Source organism: Astyanax mexicanus, chromosome 22 (genome assembly GCF_023375975.1).
Source record: "Astyanax mexicanus isolate ESR-SI-001 chromosome 22, AstMex3_surface, whole genome shotgun sequence".
Classification (NCBI taxonomy): Eukaryota; Metazoa; Chordata; class Actinopteri; order Characiformes; family Acestrorhamphidae; genus Astyanax; species Astyanax mexicanus.
This window is the reverse complement of record NC_064429.1, coordinates 36354891-36367429: the sequence shown is the minus strand read 5'-3', so window position 1 is coordinate 36367429 and position 12539 is coordinate 36354891. Positions and strand designations below refer to the sequence as shown.

Genomic DNA, 12539 nt, shown 5'->3' with positions numbered 1-12539 from the left:
ACGTCTGCTGGTTGAGAACCTCAGACGGTACACAGCAAGATTATCCAGTAGACTTCTTCTGAGGGAGGGATCTATACCTGTGTGGTCCTGAGTATTGAAGAACAGGGTGAAAGAAGGAGGATAATAATGAACTATACAGTCTGTAATTATTATATATAAGATGGATAATGATGGTAAAAACACAAGGAGGTGGTCATAATGTTATGCTTGGGTGTGGATGATGTGTGTTCATTTTTAAAGCTTAGAAAAGACTTAAAAGACATAAAAAGACTCTGTTAGAACTGATGGTGAGAGAGTAGACGGGTGAGAAGTTTGTGTGGGTGTGGGTGTGGGGGTGTGGGGGGTGGTGTGCAGGTTTAGTCCCATGATGAGTCATGTGATTTTGTGTGTGTATGTGTGTGAGACGATGAAAGGAGGGAGAAATTGCATTAGTATCCAGATTCTTCACATGATAGCCATGAGGTTTGAACTCTTAGGGCACACACACACACACACACACACACACACACACACACAGGCTACTGACTGTCTGCATTTTAACTGTAATGGTTCTTTAGTTAAAAACATTACTAGTAGAAGAATTTAAAAGCTTAAATCAATTTTAAACATTAGATCAGTCTGAAAGCTGAATTAAAGTTTAAGCTAAAAGTGAAGGGTTCTGTTTAGAACCGTGATGCTCTCAGGTTTTAAAGATTCTATTAAATTAGGTGTTAAAACAAGATATTTTAAATTAATTAAAGGTTTAAAGAACCTCACCCTGATAAAAACGTGTTTCAGGTTCTGCACAGGACGGAGGAGTACCTGAGGCAGGTGCTGAATAAAGCCTCAGAGTCGGTGTTCACGTGGGGGATCCAGGTGAAGAAGATGAAGGCCATCTACCACATCCTCAACCTCTGCAGCTTCGACGTCACCAATAAGTGCCTCATCTCTGAGGTGTGGTGCCCCGTCAATGACCTGCCCGCCCTGCGGAGGGCGCTAGAGGAGGGCTCGGTGAGAATAAACCTCTATTACTGAGAGAGAGACACTGAAAAAGAGAAAGCAAGACAGAGAGAAACAGACAGTGAGAGAGAGAGAGAGATACTGAGACGGAGACACTGAGAGAGAGATACTCAGAGAGAGAGACACTGAAAAAGAGAGACAATGGGAAAGAGAGACACTGGGAAAGAGAGCGAGAGAGAGATACTGAGACGGAGACACTGAGAGAGAGATACTCCGAGAGAGAGACACTGAAAAGAGAGACAATGGGAAATAGAGACACTGGGAAAGAGAGCAAGAGAGAGAGAGAAACAGACACTGAGAGAGAGAGATACTGAGATGGAGACACTGAGAGAGAGATACTCAGAGAGAGAGAGACACTGAAAAAGAGAGACAATGGGAAATAGAGACACTGGGAAAGAGAGCAAGAGAGAGAGAGAAACAGACACTGAGAGAGAGAGATACTGAGACGGAGACACTGAGAGAGAGATACTCCGAGAGAGAGACACTGAAAAAGAGACAATGGGAAAGAGAGACACTGGGAAAGAGAGCGAGAGAGAGAGATACTGAGACGGAGACACTGAGAGAGAGATACTCCGAGAGAGAGACACTGAAAAGAGAGACAATGGGAAATAGAGACACTGGGAAAGAGAGCAAGAGAGAGAGAGAAACAGACACTGAGAGAGAGAGATACTGAGATGGAGACACTGAGAGAGAGATACTCAGAGAGAGAGACACTGAAAAAGAGAGACAATGGGAAATAGAGACACTGGGAAAGAGAGCAAGAGAGAGAAACAGACACTGTGAGAGAGATACTGAGACGGAGACACTAAGAGAGATACTCAGAGACAGAGAGAGATACTGGGAAAGAGAGAGAGAAACTGTGACACTGTGACAGAGAGAGAGAGAGAGAGAGAGACTAGGAAATGAGACACAGACAGAGAAAGAGAGACACTGAGAAACTGAGACTGAGAGAGAGACAGAGGAGAAAGAGAGAGAGAGATACTAAGAAACTGAGACACAGACAGAGAGACTGAGAAACTGAGACAGAGAGAGAGACTGATACAGAGAGATTGAGAGACACTGAGAAACAGAGAGAGAGACTGAGAAATTGAGACAGAGAGAGACACTAAGAGAGACACTGGATACTGAGACCGAGAGAGAGACACTGAGAAACTGAGACAGAGAGTAAGAGACTAAGACAGAGAGTGAGACGTTGAAAGATTATTAGAGAAAGAGACTAAGACAGAGAGACACTGAGAGTGAGACACTGAGAGCGAGAAAGTCCAAGAAAGAGAGAGAGAGAGAGAGAGAGAGAGAGAAAGAGAGAGAGAGAGAGAGAGAGATAGAGACTGGGAAACTGAGACACTGGAAGAGAGAGACACTAAGACTGAAAAAGAGAGAGACACTGAGACTAAGAGAGAGAGACACTGAGACAGAGAGACAGAGTGAGACACTGAGAGGGAGAGACGGGCAGAAGAACACAGATCAGGAAGAGAGTGAGAGTTGATTAGGAAATTTAATCCATATTTGAGTATGAATAAAAAGTACCTTCCTTCTGAACTCAGCAGTAGAGTTACATTTTTAACTTTAATACAACTAAAACCTTCCATTCTCTGTAATTATTCTTAGTAAAAAATGAATTATTAAAATGAACATCAATGTTAAAGTTTTCAGATGAATGGAAACTAGAACATGATGTCAGGAACGCGTCTCATCCACCATTAGTTTACTGGGTAAATAAAAGCAGTAGTGTAATGACTGACTACTGTTTAACACGTTTTAATGTTTTATCCCTTCTTTTATTGCTCTTTATTTCTCATCCGGATCTCAGATCTCCTGGTCTGTACTCTGACCTGATTTCCTGTTTTTATTCCTTCAGAGAAAAAGTGGAGCAACCGTTCCCTCATTCGTCAACCGGATCCCCAGCAGCGACACCCCGCCCACACTCATCCGGACCAATAAATTCACCTCCGGCTTCCAGAACATAGTGGACGCTTATGGAGTGGGCAGCTACAGGGAGGTTAATCCAGGTGAGACAGACCTTACCTGTGTTACCTGTGAAACTGAGAACGTCACAGCGCTTCAGAACTCAATGTTACAATATGAGTTTTCATGATAAACACATTAATAAAAGAGCTGTGATAACAGTGTGAATAACAGCAAACCCAAACTGCAGACTGTGCTCACGTTATGTAATGAGACTGGAGGCAGAGTAAGGCAGAGTACTGCAGAACGAGATATTGGGCAGAGCGAGGTAGAGTAAAGTAGAATTCTGGCATAAAATGTACTTTTATTGTAGTAAAACATGATAAAAGTTCTCCCACAGCGTTCAGAGATCCAGAAATTGTAACAGTTTGTCCAAAAACACCCTTCAGACTGGGAGATACGGGGCATAATTTACCCTGATAAATCACTTTTTACACCGTTATCCAGCTCAAAGTAGCTCCACACCTCCTTACTAGAATCCAGAGAGCCCTGACATTTAAAACGAGGCATTAATAACTTAAAAAGTGCAGAAGAAGCTTATTAAAAACCACTGTTTACATCCCATAGTGCTACTAGCTTCAGCTCCGAGCGCCACCATCACTGTACTGATAATAACATAGACATATATATATATATACAGAGACTCCGCATAACCTGCATCCTGGCGCCGGCTCAGAGCTAAAGCTAGCATTATTATGGGATGTAAACAGTGATTTTAATAAGCTTCTTCTGCACTTTTTAAGTTATTAATGCCTCGTTTTAAATGTCAGGACTCTCCTCTTGGATTCTAGTAAGTAGGTGTGGAGCTACTTTGAGCTGGATAACGGTGTAAAAAGTGATTTATCAGGGTAAATTATGCCCTGTATCTCCCAGTCTGAAGGGTGTTTGTTGGATAAACTGTTAAAATTTCTGGATCTCTGAACGCTGTGGGAGAACGGAGGTGAGCTATTCATCAAAGATAAGAACTTTTATCATGTTTTACTACAATAAAAGTACATTTTACAAGGTATTGCGAGGCAGCAGAGTTCGGGGGAAGAGAAAGTTAGAGTGAGGCAGATTACAGCAGAACAACGTAGTTGAGGTTGAGTGAGGCACAATGAGGGAGAGTGATAAGGTAAAACGAGGCAGAGTTGTGTAGATTAATTTTTTCATTCATATTAAAATGTATAGTTTTAGTCTCTAGTATGTATAAAAGCCATGTGAGCTGTTTTTTGTGAAAAATGTGCTCCAGTGTTTTTGTATAACCCTGTTTTAGTCAGGTGGAGGAGTGAGGAGTAGGGGAAAAACGATAGGATTTCGGATCTTGCTCATGAATATTCATACATGTAAGAGGCAGCGAGACGAACAACAGTTCGGAATGTTTTAAAATAAAGACATTTTTACACTAAAACAGTCTTTGCAATGTTATATGTTACTTTACAACATGTGTAATAATGCTAAACCTGCTAAGTGCAGTTCAGCCACTGACCTAGTCTTAGAGTCTCTGTAAAACACCAAATCCACCGGAGATCCTATTTAATCACCACTGTTACACTAATAATGGTGGGTATTAGGGGTGTGACGAGACACTAATACCACGAGACGAGACGAGACACGATATTGGGTTCACGATAACGAGACGAGACGAGATTTAAAAATTAAATTTTTAAACAAAACTTTTTTTTTTTTTTGGACAAAATCATATACCACAAACTTAACAGACTGGTTTCTCTCACACATTGATTCACAAAAAATAAAAATACAACTTTTCTAGGTCTTATATAGTGCAAACAATAAGTGCAAACCACAACCAGTCATATTAAGACTATGGTTTGTGTTTTTTTCTCCTAAATCTCTTGTAATTTAACTATGCATGACCATAACCAGTTAGATTAAGACTATGCTTAAAGTGCAAACAGAGACAGAACATGTTTTTAAATACAGTACAGAGCTAAGGGATTAGTACAGCTGTCTATGAAACAGTCACGTGTAGGATTTACTTACAGTATTTATATATGGTTTGTGTCTTGTTGGTCACTCTGTTACCGTTTATTGTTTTCACTGGAGCCAAAATGCAGCCAGACATACAACTTAAAAGTAGCAGAAGCATCTTCTGTGCCAGGAGTATTTAATTATATTAAATAATTAAGTGCTATATCCTGTAAGGTTGTTTGAAATGAATTATGTAAAAATATAGAAGAAGAAGAAGAAGAAGAAAGGCCTCTCTGAACAGATTTTGTTTACATTTATCCCCTGTCTCTCTGTCGCGCTCGGCGTGACTTTAGTTTCCGCCCGTTCTCGTTTTTCCACCCGTTCTCGGGCTCCCTATCTCCTTATAAATGCGTTTTTTCACGGACGCGGTACCGCGACCCTGACAACACGGGTTCGATCCCGTGTGAGGAGCGGTGTGTTTATTTATTTATTTTTTTCCTTACCTCGTCTGCACAGATCTGATTGACTGAAGAGAGCGTTTTGTGATCTTACCCCGCACGTGATTGGTCTGTGAGTTTACTGCGCCGCACTATTAAATCCCTCTCAGTAGTTTATCGGTTTGGGTCAACGTTTGGGTCCGGACCGCGGTCCGCCCATTAGTGACCTCTGTTCTATACAAATGCCCGAATTTTCCTCTTCTGCTGAAAGCTGCTCTCACACTCGCTGCTACTGGGTTGCCAGATCCCTCTTAAAAAGTCCACATTAAACTGTTTTTTTTTCTCCCGCGAGACAGGTTTAAGCTTGACGAGAAATATCGTCGCATTTAATCTCGCGAGATCTCGTGGCACGATATCTCGTCACACCCCTAGTGGGTATATTCTCTGAATGACTAATACTACTGCTTATTTAAATAACTTTTCTCTTCTACAGCTCCGTACACCATTATCACATTCCCCTTCCTGTTCGCGGTGATGTTTGGTGATCTGGGTCACGGGATCGTCATGGCGCTGTTCGCCCTCTGGATGGTTCTGTATGAGAACGACCGCAAACTGAAGAAAACCAGAAACGAGGTGAGTGCTGATAGGTCCATTACATTATTACCCCCCTAATTCCTGTTGTGTTGTCTTGTGCTGTTTATTAATATCAATACAGTTTCACAAAATAAAATACTGTGATATTATTTACTGTATTTTTCGCACTATAAGGCACACTTAAAATTCCTTATAATTCCAGTGCGTCTTATGTATACATTTTTTGAGTCAGGTTGTAATGAGCAGTTTAGTTCTCAGTAGTATTAGCGTTATCTGCTAACCGCGCTAAGTGCTAGCCTTTTTGCAATTCAGTGGTGAGTATAATTAGCCTGTATCTTACTGCTAACCCTGGCTAGCACTGCTGCAACAGCATTATCATTAGCTGCTAACCAAGCTATTTGCTAGCTCTTTTGCTATGCAGAGCAACACTCAGTATATGAATAGCGCGATTATCTAGGCTGAAAATCTAAGCGTACTTTTAATAAGCAGAAGCGCTTTACTCACCCAAATAAACAGTAAAATAACAGTAAAACAGTAAAAAAAAAAAAAGTTTTTTGTAAGAATTACAGTGAGTTGTTTACTTTGCTATTCAGCGGTGAGATCTGCTAAATTAAAAGGCAAAGGTGGTGACACCCCTGTTCTTTACTAGTATCGCTTAAAAGGTGCCTTATAACCTGGTGCACCTTAGTGGGAAAAATATGGTAGATAGATATGTTTTTTTTCTCTAATCTGAGGTGTAATATCCTGTATTTGTTTTCTTTTGTTTGGTTTCAGATCTGGAACACGTTTTTTGAGGGACGGTATATGATCTTAATGATGGGGATCTTCTCAATCTACACTGGATTAATTTATAACGACTGCTTCTCCAAATCCCTCAACCTGTTCGGATCCGGGTGGAGCGTTAAAGCCATGTTTGATCAGGGACAGTGGGAGTGAGTTACTGTCCATAAATATTCTACAGACTGCAGACACTTTAATACTGTTCACTACTGAACTAATACACCACTGATTTACTGATTTATATACTGTAGATTATGTATACAGCTCTGAAAAAAAAAGAAACCACTTAAAAATGCTGAGTTTCTTTGATTTTACCAAATTGAAAACCTCTGGAATATAATCAAGAGGAAGATGGATGATCACAAACCATCAAACCACCAAACTGAACTGCTTGAATTTTTACACCAGGAGTAAAGCAGCATAAAGTTATCCAAAAGCAGTGTGTAAGACTGGTGGAGGAGAACATGATGCCAAGATGCATGAAAAAAACTGTGATTAAAAACCAACCAGGGTTATTCCACCAAATATTGATTATTTCTGAACTCTTAAAACTTTATAAATATGAACCTTTTGTTTTCTTTGCATTATTTGAGGTCTGAAAGCTCTGCATCTTTTTTTTTGTTATTTCAGACATTTCTCATTTTCTGTAAATAAATGCTCTAAATGAGAATATTTTTATTTGTAATTTGGGAGAAATGTTGTCTGTAGTTTATAGAATAAAACAACAATGTTCATTTTACTCAAACATAAACCTATAAATAGCAAAATCAGAGAAATGCTAAGCTAATGCTGCCACCAGAGGGTGCCACATTCAGTGAGTTCAGATGGGATTTGATGATTTGGATCTTCATAAACAGCCCATTGTTAATTGTATGTTGAATTTTGGGGGTTGAATTGGGTCTTTTGGAGAACAGAATGTTGAGTAATGGACAGGGCTTGGGATTAAATCCTTAGGACTTATTGTTCTCATAAGAATTGGTAGTTCTACATGAGAACCTACAGGTTTTAAGGAACATTTCCATAAATAAATAAAGACTTGATTAAAAATAGTTAAGGTGCATCTGATCTGGACACACCTTAAATTCTGTGTTTTTTCATTATTTTAAAATGTTCCACATTGTAGATTAATACTAAAATCATTAAAACTATGAAGAAAGTATGGACTCGGTTCTGATACAGCAGCTCACAGACGCAGCCTTGTGCTGATCCACATCACCCTAGGAGTGATGAAGGGAAAGAGAGAGCGCCATCTACTGTACTGTACCCACCCAGAGAGAGCAACGCCAATAATAGTGCTCTCTTAGGGCTCCCAAAAAACAAACCTGAATATGTTTTAGATTTTAGATTCTTCAAAGTAGCTCCTCTTGCTTAGATGATCAGTTTTGAACATCTGCTGGATTTTCTCAGTCAGCTTTATGAAGTAGAGTCACCTGGAATTCAGGATTTCAGTTAACAGCTGTGCTGAACAAGAGTTAATTACTTCAATTTCTTGTCTCTTAATAAAGTGTTTGAGAGCATCAGTTGTAAAGTAAAGTAGTGAAGAAATGAAGGTCAGTCAATCCATCAAAGACCATCAAAATGGTTATGATGATGAAACTGGCACTCATCAGGATCGCCACAGGAAAAGAAAAAGCAAGGATTACCTCTGAACTATGTTGCACAGGATAAGTTAATCAGAGTTACACCCACGTATCCCACCTGTACTGTACAGGACTTTTTGGGGCAAAAGTCATGGGACCCAATACTTGTTCAATATCTGGAGAGCGTTAATTGATCTTTTTTTGATTATTATTCTCCAGGACAAAGACCCTTAACACCAACAGCTTCCTCACACTCAACCCCAACATCACCGGGGTCTTCAACGGACCCTACCCGCTCGGCATCGATCCAGTGAGTCCAGAACTTTTACACTCAGAGTCTAGAATCTGAAACGATTGTTTTATATTAAAAATGTGTTTTTTATTTTTCTAGATTTGGAACATGGCTTCAAACAGGCTGTCGTTCCTCAACTCCTATAAGATGAAGATGTCGGTGATTTTAGGGATCATTCACATGAGCTTTGGGGTCGTTCTGGGCGTCTTCAACCACCTGTGAGTCTCCATATCATTAGTGTTTGATCACATGATCAGATAATTTAACATTCTGCATATTCTGAACTATTGATCCAGTTTATATCAGAGAGTATTGATCGTGTGGCCCATTTATATAAGATCAATATAGATAAAAAAAATATATAATTTATTGTTCTTTCACTGTTCAAAATTTGTGAATGCTGGAATAGCTTAGCATTGAACTAGCAACCACATATCACCACCATAGCAACTACCTGGGATATCCATAGCAACCAGCAAGCAACCACTTAGTGTAGCAATGCCTTAGCAACAAGCATGCAACCACTTACTGTAGCAATGCCATAGTAACTTCCTGAAATATCATAGCCAGCAAGCAACCACTTACTTTAGCACTGTTAAAGCAACCACCTGGAATACCCTAGCAACCAGTATGAAACCACTTACTGTAGCAACGGCATAGCAACCACCTGAAATATCATAGCAACCAGCAACTAACCACTTAATGTAGCAATGCCTTAGCAACCAGCATGCAACCACTTACTGTAGCAATGCCATACCAACCACCTGAAATACCATAGCAACCAGCAAGCAACCGCTTACTGTAGCAGTGTTAAAGCACCCAACGGGAACACCCTAGCAACCAGCAAGCAACCGCTTACTGTAGCAGTGTTAAAGCACCCAACGGGAACACCCTAGCAACCAGCAAGCAACCACTTGCTGTAGCAGTGTTAAAGCAACCACCTACCTGGAATACCCTAGCAACCAGTATGAAGTCCCTTACTGTAGCAACGGCATGGCAACCACCTGGGATACCATAGCAACCATCTAGCACCTCTTAACAACCAAAGCAACCAGTTAGCAAACACTTACTGACACCGCCTGGGATACTGTAGCGACTGGTGGGAACCGTGTTAGCTGCTCAGTCACCATAGCAACCACCTAGGACACCATAGCAACCAATCTAGCACCACTTAGCAAACTGCTAACAACCAGCTAGCAAACACTTACTGACATCACCTAGGATACCATAGAGACCGGTGGGAATCACGTTAGCTGCGCACTTTTTTTAATTGCCACGACAACATAAAAGAATAGAAAAAAAATAGATAACAATCTTTTATATATTGTAATTACACTGTCTAAACGTTTCAACCACCTAGCTACAGCTTAGCAACCACTATCGGCAGGGGAGGAGCACCTAAGCCGCTAAATCAGCCTGCATTTCCTTCAGGAAATGCATGTATATGGTTTCCATATACAACATGAACTTAATTAAAAATTGTTTTATATAATATATATAATATAATAGAAATGATTTATTGTTATTACATAGAGTAATGGGACATTAAGTAGCAATCCTGATTGTGTCTGTGTATAAAAAAAAGAATTATGAAAAATATATAGTAAGCTTTTAAAAGTGCAGAAATAAAGTAAAAATAAATCATAGTGCAAGTAGCTGTTTGTTTCTGGAACTGCTGAAAAGCAATAGACCTTTCAACAAATGATAAATTAATGTAGAGTATAAATTTTATGTATTTAGTAGCTGCTTAAAGATTTTATCTCTTAAATTGCAAATATTACTTCCTTAATTATTTGATTATTACTTTATAAATATGGAATAGTATTAAAGCTACTTGTTTTAATTTAGATATTATTACTTTTTTATTCTACTGTTTTATATTGTGATTCTTATGTTCTTAGTTCATAATTATTAATTTGATCATTTCTCATCATTCTTATCACTTTACTTTACTTTTACTATTATCTTTTTATTTATTTTATATATTTTATAAATTATTTATTATTATTTATTTCATGCATCAATTTATTTTTTTATGGACTTTTATGGAATTTTCTATTTTACATATATTTTTTATTTATATGTATTTAAATGTGTATTTTTTATTTATTATTTTTTACTATTTTATTCTTTATTATTTCTAATTTCTTTTTAAATGCTTTGAATCCCTTTGATGCTGTAAATGCTCTGCAACCCTCAATTTGTTTTCGAGTAAAAATAAAGGTTGATTAATTGATTGATTAATTGATTGATTGATAAATACTGATGTGGTTGCTCAGGCACTTCAGGAGGACGTACAGCGTGTACCTGGTGTTCCTGCCGGAGCTGCTGTTCCTGCTGTGTCTGTTTGGGTATCTGGTGTTTATGATTATTTATAAATGGTTGGCGTTCGGCGCCCACGACTCTGAGAAAGCCCCCAGCATCCTCATCCACTTCATCAACATGTTCCTCATGATGGGCGACTCAGGACCGCCCCTCTACCCCGGACAGGTGAGTCTCTTTTTATTACTGTATTATAATATCTCAGGGTGGTTTTAAATCTTAAATATTTAAATGTTCTGAGTTTTTCAGGGAGATTTAATGGAGGAAATAAAGTCTAGTCTAGCTCCATATTCCACACAAAGAAAAAACACTGCTGTGTGGCTGTGTGTGTGTAATCTATCTTCTTAAAGTATATGCATACAGTATATCGTCACTGTCCAACTAAAAAACACTTATCTCCATTTTTGTCGATTTTTAGTTTCCTGATGAATGGACCAATAGAAACTCTTCAAAATGACCTGAAAAAATCTCTTTTTACATCGACTTCCACTGAAGGTTTTTTCTCTCTTCTGTAAAGCTGCTGTTTTGGAGATAAGTGTTTTTCATTAGACAGCGAGGAAATGTATGTAATATATGTAATATGAGATGTTTATGCTAATATTAAGCCAAATTATCTGCCAATTATGTAAACTCTTAATAATTCTTAATTAATAAAATTAGCTTTAATATCAAAGTCAAAAATGAGTGAAGTATACCTTAAATCAAGCAAAATCTCAATTATTTGGCCAACTTAAATTTAGACACAATCAAATAAAAAAAACCTTACTGGTGACATTTGTTTTAGTTAAAATTACTTAAAATAAGGTGGAAATTATAAGTAAGACTGATTAAGATCATTATTTTAAAATAATCTTACATTCACACACTGCTTAGTTGCTTACTTATCAAAGAGAAAAAAATATTTATTCAACTTTTAATGCATGGTCCACTGTGTTATATATATATATATATATATATATATATATATATATATATGTCCAAAGTCAGTGCATTTTTTTTTTACCTCAAAATCTTACAGCACTTCATGCTTCCCTCTGCTGAAAACAACTTTTATGGAGATGCAGATTTCATTTTCCAGCAGGATTTGGCACACTGCGAACCAAAAGTCCCAATTGGTCTTATATAATATTCAAGTAAAAGATTAAAATAGATCACTCTGTGTGTAATACATCTATATAATATATGAGTTTCACATTTTGAACTGAATTACTGAAATAAAGTAACTTTTTAATGATATTCTAATTTTTTGAGATGCTGGAGGTCTTTGGTTATCCTGTAGCTGATGCTCTGTGTTGGACATGGTGTCACTATGGCTGCTCTGGAGTGTCTCGTTTCAGTGGCATGTGATGAATGTGAGTGTATGAATAGTGAGGGGATGTCACTAACGCGTGTGTGTGTGTGTGTGTGTGTGTGTGTGTGTGTGTGTGTGTTATAGGCAGGGCTGCAGGTGTTTCTGATGCTGGTAGCTGTGCTCAGTGTCCCTGTGCTGCTGCTGGGGAAACCCCTCTACCTCTACTGGCTTCATAAGGGCAGGAACCGCATGGGCATGTACCGGGTAAGAGCCAGAATATAGATTATGTATAATTAGCTATATAGATAGATAGATAGATAGAGAGATAGAGAGATGGATACTTTATTGATCCCCGAGGGGAAAATCTA

At 38.5% G+C, this 12539-nt stretch overlaps 1 protein-coding gene across 2 annotated transcripts in view; it reads left to right on the top strand.

Moving 5' to 3' along the window:
• Positions 1-12539, top strand: part of atp6v0a2b (ATPase H+ transporting V0 subunit a2b) — a 33540-nt gene that overhangs the window by 11511 nt on the left and 9490 nt on the right. The window contains exons 9-16 of one of the 2 annotated variants that reach the window (XM_022664700.2): positions 778-990; positions 2858-3008; positions 5806-5945; positions 6681-6838; positions 8486-8576; positions 8658-8776; positions 10838-11048; positions 12316-12435. In XM_022664700.2, coding sequence (XP_022520421.2) covers positions 778-990; positions 2858-3008; positions 5806-5945; positions 6681-6838; positions 8486-8576; positions 8658-8776; positions 10838-11048; positions 12316-12435 — 1203 coding nt within the window. The remainder of the gene's footprint in view (positions 1-777; positions 991-2857; positions 3009-5805; positions 5946-6680; positions 6839-8485; positions 8577-8657; positions 8777-10837; positions 11049-12315; positions 12436-12539) is intronic. The other variant, XM_022664701.2, reaches the window with a different exon arrangement.